Source organism: Aythya ferina (assembly GCF_964211825.1).
Source record: "Aythya ferina genome assembly, chromosome: Z".
In the NCBI taxonomy this organism is placed as follows: Eukaryota; Metazoa; Chordata; class Aves; order Anseriformes; family Anatidae; genus Aythya; species Aythya ferina.
The window spans coordinates 73,342,692-73,354,504 of NC_140299.1; the positions used below are offsets into that span (position 1 = coordinate 73,342,692).

General features: G+C 51.9%; 1 protein-coding gene across 1 annotated transcript; it reads right to left on the reverse strand.

The window, feature by feature from the left end:
• Positions 1 to 2,967: 2,967 nt before the first annotated feature.
• On the reverse strand, positions 2,968 to 7,089 carry TOPORS (TOP1 binding arginine/serine rich protein, E3 ubiquitin ligase). Its single transcript, XM_084504799.1, has 2 exons — positions 6,790 to 7,089; positions 2,968 to 6,640 (listed from the first exon to the last, which is right to left on the reverse strand). Exons 1-2 carry the CDS (start codon positions 7,072 to 7,074, stop codon positions 3,509 to 3,511), a joined length of 3,417 nt encoding a protein of 1,138 aa, XP_084360925.1. The 5' UTR covers positions 7,075 to 7,089; the 3' UTR covers positions 2,968 to 3,508.
• Positions 7,090 to 11,813: the final 4,724 nt, after the last annotated feature.

Genomic DNA, 11,813 nt, shown 5'->3' on the forward strand with positions numbered 1-11,813 from the left:
CCTGCCTAAGTCTGGTGATTCCGGTAAACCTGGTTCTTGCTCTAGGCACGCAGTTCTGTCTTACTGGGCCACAGCCCAGTCCTTTGTCAAAATCATTGTGTATTTGTTTCTGTTTGTTTGTTTGTTTTTCATCCAGAGTAAACAAAGCATCTAACAACTGATAAACGTCTGTCCATACTGGATCATATGTATCTAATTATACCTCTAAATATCCGTAACACCTTTCCTGGATTTTCCCGTAACCGCAGCATCTGTTGCTGCACCCCATTCTTTCTGCCATGCAAGAAGGCTCGTGCACACTCTGCACTGCCTTCACAGCACACGAGGAGGGTGGAGACAGTGTGAGCTCCTCTAACAGAGCTGGCAGAGCACAATAAGCAGTCAGGGGTGCAGAAAGGGACAGAGAGGAAGAAACCAATGCCATAGCAGCACAACAGGAGCACTGTCAGCATTAGGAATTGCTTGAGTTTGCAGAGACAAAACAGCACAAGGCAACACCTTCTTCCTACCACTGTTTGACTTATTTAAATTGAATGTTTTGGTTCTGCCTTACAGTTCTCCAAACTGTCCATATTTACCAATAGACCAGCTGGGCAGGAAACTGGTCCTCCAATAATAATCACAAAAAGTTTAGGTGATGGAGGTTAAAACTGCTAACTTGTGTCCACCTTTGGTCTGCAGCACCACATGTGGTTGTAGCGGGCCAAGCTGTTTGACACAATTCCACTGCCTCTCCCTTAGATAACCCCATAGGTGCCACCAGCTTTATTACAGGTTTTTGAAACTTTCACTAGTGCAGTACCTCTCACTACACCTTGTGCTCTTTCCAAATTTCAGGATTTATGTGGAATTACAGTAATTTCAATTTGCCACCATGTCATCTCATTACGGTCTGCCCTGGTGCACCATGAGGGCCAGAAAACAGGTGAACTCACCCAGTTAGTGACCTAATCCATCCTGGGAGGCTCTGGAGTCAACCGGTCAGCAGTGGCAAAGAAAAAGAGATGGATGCCTGGCTTGCAGGCACAACAGTTAGCTTACCTCTGGCAGAGCAGGGCACAGCAGTTAGCCCTTTCCTTGCAGTGAGCAGCATTCAGCCAGGGCACCGCGGTGCTTTGCCATCAGGAGGCTCTCATAAAGGGAAGCTGGAGAGCTGGGGTTGGAAGGGCAAAGCCAGACTGACTGGGAAGGAGCAGCAGGGCTGGGAGATAACCTCAGCAAACGGTGCTGCAGCAGCAGTCATTCCCTTGCCTTCCTCTTTTTCACAGAATCACAGAATTTCTAGGTTGGAAGAGACCTCAAGATCATCAAGTCCAACCTCTGACCTAACGCTAACAGTCCCCACTAACCATATCCCTAAGCTCTACATCTAAACGTCTTTTAAAGACTTCCAGGGATGGTGACTCCACCACTTCCCTGGGCAGCCTGTTCCAGTGTCCAACAACCCTTTCGGTAAAGAAGTTCTTCCTAACATCTAACCTAAACCTCCCCTGGTGCATCTTTAGCCCATTCCCCCTCGTCCTGTCACCAGGCACGTGGGAGAACAGACTAACCCCCACCTCGCTACAGCCTCCCTTGAGGTACCTATAGAGAGCGATAAGGTCGCCCCTGAGCCTCCTCTTCTCCAGGCTGAACAAGCCCAGCTCCCTCAGCCGCTCCTCGTAGGACTTGTTCTCCAGGCCCCTCACCAGCTTCGTCGCCCTTCTCTGGACTCGCTCAAGCAACTCCATGTCCTCCTTGTGGCGAGGGGCCCAAAACTGAACCCTTTTGAATCCCTTGGCCTTCAGCATAAAATCAGGTCTGGATTTACACCAAAAGCACCAGCACCCAGGTGGGCATGGGGACTGCCTTGTACAGTAAAGCTTTCCTGGCAGCGCTGGGTGTGCCATGGAGGACACCAAGGTGGGATCCACAGCAGAATGACAAGGCAGGGAGAAGAGGTGAGACATGGCAGCTCTGGAAAGGAGGCTGCTGGCCCAGAGAAGATGGATGTTACCTGCGGGAGGACATTTTCTTGCCATCAGACAGCTGATGGTTGGTCATGTTGGCCAGGATGGACACCAGGTTCAGGGTGCTCCGACTCTTCTCTGGTGGTGGAGGGGCTGCTGTATCTCAGAGTGCTGCCTTATGGGAGTGTGTTGGCTTTTGCTGCTGCTGCTTTTCTCCCAGCCATGCCCATGCCCAAAGGAAAAGACCCTGTCAGCTTCCCATCCCAGGGACAGGCAGCTCCCCCCACCTCCCTCAGCCTGAAGCGACATGGCTCTACAGCTGGCCCTGGGGGCTTCTCGGAGCACTGAATTTCAGTCACATCTCATGAGCTTGGGGTTTCACAGCCCTCCAAGCAGCAAGGACTGAAAAGTGCCCATGTGGGTGACTGGGAAGGAGCAGACACGCTGTTGCTGCTGCTGTCCCCTCAGCATCTGGGCCTGGTCAGCCCTGGAGACCGGCCTTGAAGGAATATGGCTGGAAGCACTGACCCTGGGCAAGCTCTCCTGCAGCCCCTGTCCTGGAGGGTCAGCAGTGCCAAAATCTTCTGGGTTACTGAAGCTTTTTCTGGAGCAAAACTGGGCACTTCTACATGCTTAGCCCCAGGGGGCAGCTGCACCTGGTTTACCTGGGGGCGAAATTTGATGACGGTGGGACACAGTGTCTTGTTTTCTCAGGGAAATCTTAGAATCACAGAACCATACAGTGGCTTGGGTTGGAAGGGATTTGGAAGTCCCAAGGGATTTTTTGGGAAAAAAGGAAGAGGTATCGTAGAGAGGATTTGAGATCCCCAGTTTGGGGAACATTCAAAACTGCACAGACCCTGAGCAATCTGACCAAAGGTGTTCCTGCCTTCAGTGAGGGCTAGGACCTGACAACCTCCCAACCCGGAGAACCACCAACAGCACAAATGTTGGTCTGTAAACCCAAAACCAAAAGAGAAATGTTCTGCCGGCAAAGAACACAGTCCACAGATTTAAATTATTTAAATTAAAAAAAAAGTTTATTGCTTTATTCAAATTTTGACTTAACAACTTATATTACTGAAGGTGTTGTTCAAGATCTTTGTAGAAATTGCCAACTGCTTTTTAGCAGAGATCAGCTTAACCTACACAAAATACAACTTATCATGAAATATTTTTTTTAAGAACTAAGCAATATTTCTTACGTATAAGAAGAGTAATCCCCATAAGATGTATTTTCTGTCTTTTGGTATGTTTTTGCTGTGTGTTTTGTTTTTAAACACAGCTTTGAAATAACTCTGTGGATAAATTTTACATACCATGAGAAAATACGATGGCTTTATGAAATTATAGCTTTTAAGTAGTCCTTCAAGAAACCTAACTTACATACTAACAATACTCTTATCTTCTCTGACATAAAAGTGCATACACATTCAAGGGGTTTACACAGCTCCCAGACATATTTTAACACAAACAAGTCATACCAGGTGCTTTGTTCTCAATGGGGGAAAAAAAGTTATTAAATTCACAATTTTAAGAATTATTCAGTGTAAAATACGCTACATGTTTTTGTCTGGGGACTCAAGCCTACAGGACTTGTTAACAAATCTCTTTGGCAGCCTCAGTATCAGTGCTGGTCTCTCTGGATAATCTTGTAGGGAAGTCCCGGGGGAAGACAGTTGACCGGAAGGCGTTGCTTGTGCTTCTTGACCGTGGCTTGTCACAGTTTCTGTCTGAGTGGTGCTGCTGCTTGACGCATCCGCTACCAGGCTCTTATCAGCTGCTTCCTGAGGCTCAGTGTCAGCATTACTAGTGTCAGGATTAAAGTCACTTCTAGTAGGAATATTGCAGTTTCCGGCTGATTCTCCAGTTTCCTCGCTTGCTCTGTAAACATCGTCACATCCTGTCATTCCCATAAGAGATGATAGAGATTCATTTTCCTGCTTGTTTAAGCTGGCTGTGCCTGTCCAAGTAACGTTGCTGTCACATCCAGTACTTTCTGGCTCCTTGCCACTATCACTATCAATTGTAATCACCACTGGAGAGGAATGTGCGTGATGTTTGCGGTGTTTCTTCTTATGCTTTTTCTTCTTCTTTTTCATGTGCTTTGTTGGGTCTGTCGTTTTTCCTTCGTAGACTATCTCCACACTTGGGCTTCTCATTCTCTTCTTCTTTTTCTTATGCCTGGTCTCGCTACTTTCGCGATTGTCGGAAAGGTTATCTTCATTTTTGCAGTAGTACTTGAATTTCAAGAAATTTTTCCTATGGTCGTTTTCTCTCTCTTGACTTGTGCTCCCCTTTGCTGCACTCTCCAAGTGCCGAGTTTTGTACTTCCTTTTCCCACCGGGCTTTTCGGTTTTTGTTCTGTCAGCCCCTGCAGGTGGGCTCCTTGACCTATCGCTTGATCGACTCCTTGATCTGCATCGCTCGTAATAGCAATGTCTCTCGTGAAGTCCCTCCTGGCTGTGCGGATCTTTCCTTTCAGTAAAGGACTGGATCTTGCATTCCGGACTAGCAGACTGCTTTGAATTGTGGGCATTGGGCGGAGGATCCTTCCTGCAGGAGGAGTCCTCTCCATCTTTCTTTCGACTATAGAAAGCGTAACCCCAGTGGTACTTGCCTTGGTAACCGTCTTTTAGGTAATAGTGGTCCTTGTCTCTGCTCCTTGACCTGTGTCTGCTCCTTGATCTCCAGTCTCTGCTCCTTGATCTCCTGCCTCTGCTCCTTGATCTCCTGCCTCTGCTCCTTGATCTCCTGCCTCTGCTCCTTGATCTCCTTCTGCCACGGCCTCTGCTAAGCGACCGTGATCTGCTTAATTCCCTGGATGTAGTGCTCTCACGGCTAGGGGAGCCTCTCTGGCTTCTTGGGGAGCCACTCCGGCTTCTTCGGGAGCCACTCCTGTCACGACTTCTTGACCTCCTCCTGCTCCTTTTATTCCTATGTTTGCCGCTGTCTCTGCTTCTTGACCGCCTCTTTCTAGGGTGGCGTTTGCTGTGATGCTCCCTCTCAGAGCCATGGCCATGGCTGTCTTGACTGTTCTGTGAAAAAGCCTGAGGACTCCTGGGCTTTGTCTCTCTGGACCATCTGTGATTAAAAGGGGAGCACGTCGCTTCCCTCTCCAAAGAGGGGCTCCAGGTCGAGTTCTGTGGAGACAGACGGTTTGCTCTATCTTCGTTTTTCTCCTCATTCAACTCTGTTTTCTCGGCTGCAGGGGATAAGGAGCTCCTGCAGCTGCCTACAATCTCATTATACGTGGGGAAGCGTGGTGATGAGCTCCTGCTTTGTTCGCTGTCACTCCAGCTGCGACACTGGACTGGCTGCTGTTGCGCGATATCCTCCCTTCTCTCCTCCCTGATGGACTCCTCGGAGTCTGAGGACAGCTCAACCAGTTCTGGTGTCCTCTCAGCTAGTGGCTTAACGTACCCAACAATAACGCAATTGTCCGGAGAAGAATCACTGTCATTTAAGTAAGCATTTGCCTGTAACTGAGCCTGCTGTAGGGTTCTCCTTGCAGCAGAGTCTTCATCAGAACTTTCTGATGTCACCAGAGGAGAAGCTATGGTTGTACGGATGTCCTCTGCAATGGAATAGGAAGGCCCTGGAGTTTCATCATCCCAGGGGGCCTGGCCAACACTGGTCATGGATGAACTGCGGTTTGGTCCGTGAGCATTTGCCTCATCTGGAGATATAGTAATGATTGACGAGTCCGTGTGGCTTCCTTCATCATATGAAGGCGCAGGGCAGTCGTAATTGGCATGCTGATCGTACGCGTCTAAATTAAAAGGGCATCGGGCAAAACTGATGAACTCGTGTAGGAAGTGTTCGGTCCGGTTCAGCAAAAATGGTGTCAACTCATCGGCGAAGGCGTCGCTTTCCATGTCGTATATGGTCACGTTGCTCATGATGATATGCTGCACGATGTTAATCAGGGACCCGTGGCCACCAAACAAGACTGTAAGCTCTCGCCTCAGCCAGGGAACCAGTCTGTGGAGGCAGGCGGGGTTGCGGCGGAAAAACTCTGCTGAAATGTCTCGGTAGCGGCCGCCGTCCTGGACGCTGCGGATGCGCACCCCGGTGCGGTACAGGGCCCTGCGGAAGCTGATCATCTCCTCCTCCTGGATCTGCTGCGTGGATCTGCCCTCCGCGCTGGCCTGCCTCCTCAAGGCCAGCCTCCTCAGCATCTGCTGGATCTCCTGATGTCTCTGCTGCAGCGTCTGGCTGGGCAGGCCTTCGAACAAAATCCCATTATCCGGCGAGGACACTGTCAGCCGGGAGGAGGCACTGCTTTGGAGGAAAGGCAACTCGCGGCGTTCCCTGGTTAAGGTGGTGCGGTAGCGAAACCTGCGGCCATCAGGGCTGGCAAAAGAGCCGCTCTCCATCGGGTTGAGCACGAACTCCTGAAAGTCATCCTCAGCACGCACCGTGTGGAAGATGGAGTTGAAGGGCTGCTTGCAGAGCGGGCATTCCGCCTTGCTCTTGGACCACTCCTGCACGCAGTGGAAGCAGAAACGATGCAAGCAGCGGTCCAGGTAGGCCACGTTGTCGAACTTATCCAGGCAGATCGGGCACTTGGCGTCGGGCGACGCGCTCGCGGGCATGATCCGGCGCTGCCGGCTGGTGCTGGGTCTCGGCGAGGAGTCCTCGTCGTCGTCGTCGTCCTCCGGGAACTCCTCGCCGTCGCCGCCTGTGCCCTGGGAGAAGAGGAGGAGGAGGAGGAGGAGGAGGCAAACAGCGGGTCAGCAGCGCGGACGATGCCAACAGGTGCCCGTGAGGGACGGACGGCGGGACGGAGGGACAGACGGACGGAGGGGACGGACGGAGGGCCCCAGCCCGCACTCACCGCCTCTCTCCCAGCCCGGCCCAGCTCCGCAGCCGCCGCCTTCCCCTTGTGCCGAGCCCGGCAGCGGCCGAACCCGTTCCCAGCCCGCTCCCGCTCCCGGTTCCGCTCCCGGTTGCGCTCCCGGTGCCGCTCGCGGCCCCGCCCCCCCCGGCCCCGCCGCTCCTCCCGGCCCGGCCGGCGGCGGAGGCCGCGCTCCGCCAGGCCCCGGCGCGGCTCCGACATCGGCGGCGGCGGCGGAAGTGGCGTTGCCACGGAAACCGGGCCCCCCCCCCCTCCCCTCGCCATCACCCCCCCCTCCCCTCCCCTCCCCACCCTCCCCTCCCTCCCCTCCCTTCCCCCCCCTCTCTCTCTCCCGCCGCCGCCTCCGCCGCCGCCGCCGCCGCCCGCCCGTCAGCGGAGGCAGCATGGCGGTCGCGGCTTCACGACGTCACTTCCGTGCCCCGCGCCGCCATCTTGCTGCCGGGCAGCGGGCGCCATGACGGGGCGGCGGGACCCGCGGCCGCTCTGCCGCCTGGTGGGTGTGTGTGGCCATATCGCGACATCCCCGCCTCACGCCCTCTTTTATCGCTTTTTTTTGTTTTTTGTTTGTTTTTTTTCCAGGTTCTGGCCGCCGTGGTGCTGCTGTCGTGGGGCTACGTGCTGTGCGGGGCGCGGGCGGCGGCCGGGCGGCTGCTGCGGGGCGGCACCGCGGGGCCCTGAAGAGGAGGAGGAGGAGGAGGAGGAGGAGGAGGAGGAGGAGGCCGAAGGACGCCGCCCCAGGAGCCCCGAGGGCTGGGCCCCGCTGGTTGGTCACCGGGAGCTTCCCCAGGGGGCGGGGGGCAGGGCTGGGGCTGCCACCCGTCCCCTTACTGACCAGCCCCTAAACCCCGGCCCCAGCGCCGCGTCCAGGCCTCTCCCTGAACACCCCCAGGGGCGGTGACTCCACCGCCTCCCTGGGCAGCCCGGCCCAACGCCCGGCTGCGCTTTCTGAGGAGAAACGGCTCCTCGTTGCCAGCCTAACCCCCCCGGCACAACTGGAGGCCATCCCTCCAGTGCTATCACCAGTTGTTTTTTGGAAAAGGCCGGCCCCCCAGCTCCCCACAGCCTCCCTTGAGGCAGGTGCAGACAGCAGTGAGGTCTCCCCTGAGCCTCCTCTTCCCCGAGCCTCCTCTTCCCCAGACTAAACAGCCCCAGTGCCCTCAACTGCTCCTCACAGGACACCAGCACAGGCCTCTGCCCGCCTGGTAGCCCTGCCCACTCCCAGGGCAGGCTGGAAGTTTGCTAGCAAGTTACATCCACCTGCACACACCCACACATTTACCTGTAGCATCTGGGGGAGATGGAAACACTCCCGCTCACCAATGCCAGGCATATGTGCTATGATTGGCAGTCCTGGTGCTGGCACTGCCTCTGGGTTTACTCACTGCGTTTACCCAGTAACTGAATCTGGGGTACGCTCTGGGCACTGGGGCTGAGCCCTTCCCCATTACTTACCTCTATCACTGCTATCAGGCCTCTTACCTTCTGCCATCTCCACCACATCTCTACGCTGTCTGCAAGGGTCCTCCGTGGGCCACCTCCTAACCGCTGCCTGCGTGTGTCAGCTCTTAGGCAAGGTGGGATCCGCTCGGAGAGACCAGCTGTGACTCCGGAGTCACGAAAATGGGCAGCTGGAAGCCGCTTTCCCTCGTTGGGAGCTGCTTACACCTGCTGCCTGACGCTCACTCAGAGAGTGCTCGTGAACTGAGGCCTGCCTCCGACAAGGACACAGCTCCTCTGCACGAGGCAGTTCAACTGTGACCCAAAGCCGTTAGAATTCTGGAGGGGTCACAATGTGGGGTGTAGCAGCTCGTTGCCATGGGGCTGGCAGGAGCAGCAGCCTGATGGCTCCTCGCCCCGACTTGTGTCACCCCCTCAGACCCACAGACCTCCTCAGGCTGGGGAAAAGCCTTCCCCTGCGAGGCTGGGCTCAGCTCCCCGAGCTTCTGCTAGTGGCAGAGCTTCATCCACCCAGCAGGGACCTTGCTCCTGTGCCCCAAGCAGCAGCCACAGCCCCGAGACTGCCAGTAGGGCTCCTAACAAATACATAAAAACTGCCACAGGCTGTGCCAGTGCCCCCTGCAAAGGTCTATGTGCAGACAGACAACTCCCTCTGCCTCTCTCTTTTTCCAGGGAGCCTTGTGCCTTCAGGGTAGCTGAGCTGCTGTGAGCACCCTGAGCTGCTTCACCCCCAAGCAGCCACCAGATGGAGAAGTGCACCGCAGCACCGCTTCCCTGCCGGCCCCACAGGTCTCCAGCAACCTCGGGAGACTCTCAGATGCTCCCTGCAGTGGGAGGCAGAGCCCACAGCTCTGGAGAGCTGCAAATAACCAGAGAAACCCCAGAAACTTGAGGTTTAGAATCAGCTCAGCTTCTCACACTGGAGAAAATCTTCACTCTGACTCCTGTGCCCAGCAGATGTGCATTGTTTTAATGCTGATGCCATAGGGATCAGTGCCCAGGATTCAGATCCTGGATTAAAAGTAATTTAAGAAATCATTTAACAGATACCTAATTTCAGGAGAAAAGAGAATACAAACTCAGCACATCAGCATTAACTGTTAAAAATTCAGTTCCTATGCAGTTTTGATGCCAGTTGTCTCATTTATTTACATGTACATGCGTACCTCTCAGGAAAATTCCCCTGAAGCTGCCCAGTTTTTCAGCTCTACCACCCGTGTTGTGTATTCCAGCTCCCCTTCCCTTCCAAACTCTGTGCTTGGCTAGTCCTGTGCTTGGAAGTCAGGGAGCACGTGCAAAACCCCTCAGCTTGCACCGGGGGTGTCCCAGGAAGGGCCAGGAGCAGCCAGCTCTCCTCACCCACAAAGATGCGGCGAAGATCAGAAAACGTTTCCTGTCCAAAATGGTATAGCAAATAACCATGCCTTCAGCAGCATTAACCATTCAGATGCAATCACCAGGGATGGCTCTTTTGCTAATGCCTATCATCCCTAAAGGAACATATTCATAATGCCGACGAAATCCCCTTCAGATCTTATTATTATGATGATTATGTTAAATAAAGCTTAGCCTGTTTGTGACAGCAGAGCGTGTTTGTTAGTCACGAAGTGTTCTATTTGTTTGTTTAGGTTTCAGGGGGTTGTTTGGGAAAATTGTGATCAGCATGCTTTTGATTAGCATCGCTAAGAGGCACTTTAGCTTAATGAAATGATTAATTGATTCATCCAGGTATGCAGCCACACTAACAGCTGCTTCAGCGGATACAAAAAGATTCCCCTTTCAAATGCGACCTCGCCTCGCTAACGTGAGGCAGTACCCATGGATACATGTTAATTATAAGGTTGACAGGAATATGTAAGGATAGCTAATGCGGTAGCTGAATTATTTAATGAAGACTGTGGAAGAAAGTCAAGAAATGGAAACAAAATCATCAGCCAAACAGGAAACCGTGGGCTGAATTCTACCTCAAAACACCTTAATCTACCAATGATAATCAATTTCTCCTGAATGATAGCAGCAAGGAAGCTGGAATGTAATGGCTTAATTCCTGCATTACAGATTGTTTGGAGGAATTACACAAGTTCAAGCCACAGTTTAACAGATCCCTGTTGTCTTAATAATAAGTATTTGCTTTCTATTTTCCTGTCTACTTTTTTTTGCAACACTACCTGTAACCTAAAAACTGTATAAATACAGATTTTGGTAAATATACACAAGCTCATAGCATAGTAAATGGAAGCCTAATGGCGTTTTAAAATCCCAGTGGTGACTGTATATAAGATGCCTGTAGTCCTAAAGAGAAAACTTAAGATTTTTTGTGGTGAAAGAGAAAAAATAAAATAGTTGTATGCATGGTATATATAGCATGAGACACAGAATAAGGACAGGACAGAGGCACAGCAAGTGGAAGACAACACCGAGACCAGCAGAGGGTGGCATGTCAGGGGACCCTGTCCGAGAACAGAAGCCCGTGTTGTGATGCGCCGGCCACCACAGGTGGCTCAGTAATGCTGCCCAGCATACGAATGTGATCAGCTAGAATGAAGCAAAAGCATGCAACAACCTCTGCGGAAGCTAGACGGCAGTGTGGGCACGTGCTCCGAGGCACAGGCAAGCTACTGCCCGTACTTTACACAGCGGGCTCTAACTGTGAGTCTTCCATTTACAGGAATCGGGTTTGGATCTCCTCGTTCATCACCTGAAATAAAAGTCGTTTAGGATCTCTGAAACTTTAGAGTGAAGACCAGCAACTACTCTACTAAAGAGCAAAAGCAACAGCCAAAAACTCTTAACTAGTGTTCCCCAAGCAGAAATAATTTATCACTTACTTTAACAGTATAAATTTGTTGGGTTTTGTTTGTTTGTGCTTTTTGTTTGTTTATTTTGTTTTGGCTATTCACATTTCTGTATGTGGGTAGATTGTCTGATGTACCAGTGACACTGCCGAGTGAGCTTGTCACTAAAGGAAACCTGCAGTATTGTACATGAGTATTTACATTCAAATGAAACAAAAGGAGAGGTGGAGGGCTTTGCCACGGATACTGGAAGAGATGAATGGTTAAAAAGATAAAGACCTTCAAAGACCGTATGTTGCCCAAAGCAAGCTTTAATGAATTTTGTTGTGGTTCAGTGAATCTGGTTTTCTTTTAATGGTTCATTTGGCAAGTCGTTGCTGCAGCTATTTCTAATAATAATGTCACAACAGTCTTTTAACTGAGTACAGTTTTGTGACCGTACAGGACTGCTCTGAAAGGGATTTCTGGACTTGGTAGGACGGGAGAACACATGCAGTGAGTTCCTTCAGCTTCCTCCTCTGTGATATGCACCACATGGAAGAACAAGAGCACAGCATCCATGCCGAGGTGCAGCACAAGGAATTCTCTTCCACTCACTCACATGAGGGTTTTATTTTGAAATGATAACAGCAGCTGAAAGCAGAACACTGCCAGCAGACAGGGACAGTGTTTACTTCTTCCTTTGGTGTGACTTCACTCTTAAAATCTTTGGGTGTTATTGATTGCAATCCATATGGCCACATGTTTTTA

Bases quoted from the DNA above. Each gene is read 5' to 3' on its own strand.
- TOPORS (XM_084504799.1), bottom strand. From the start codon at position 7,074: ATGGCGAGGGGAGGGGGGGGGGGCCCGGTTTCCGTGGCAACGCCACTT. The intron at 6,641-6,789 runs GTGAGTGCGGGC...CTCTTCTCCCAG, and splicing joins GCCGGGCTGGGAGAGAGGCG to GGCACAGGCGGCGACGGCGA.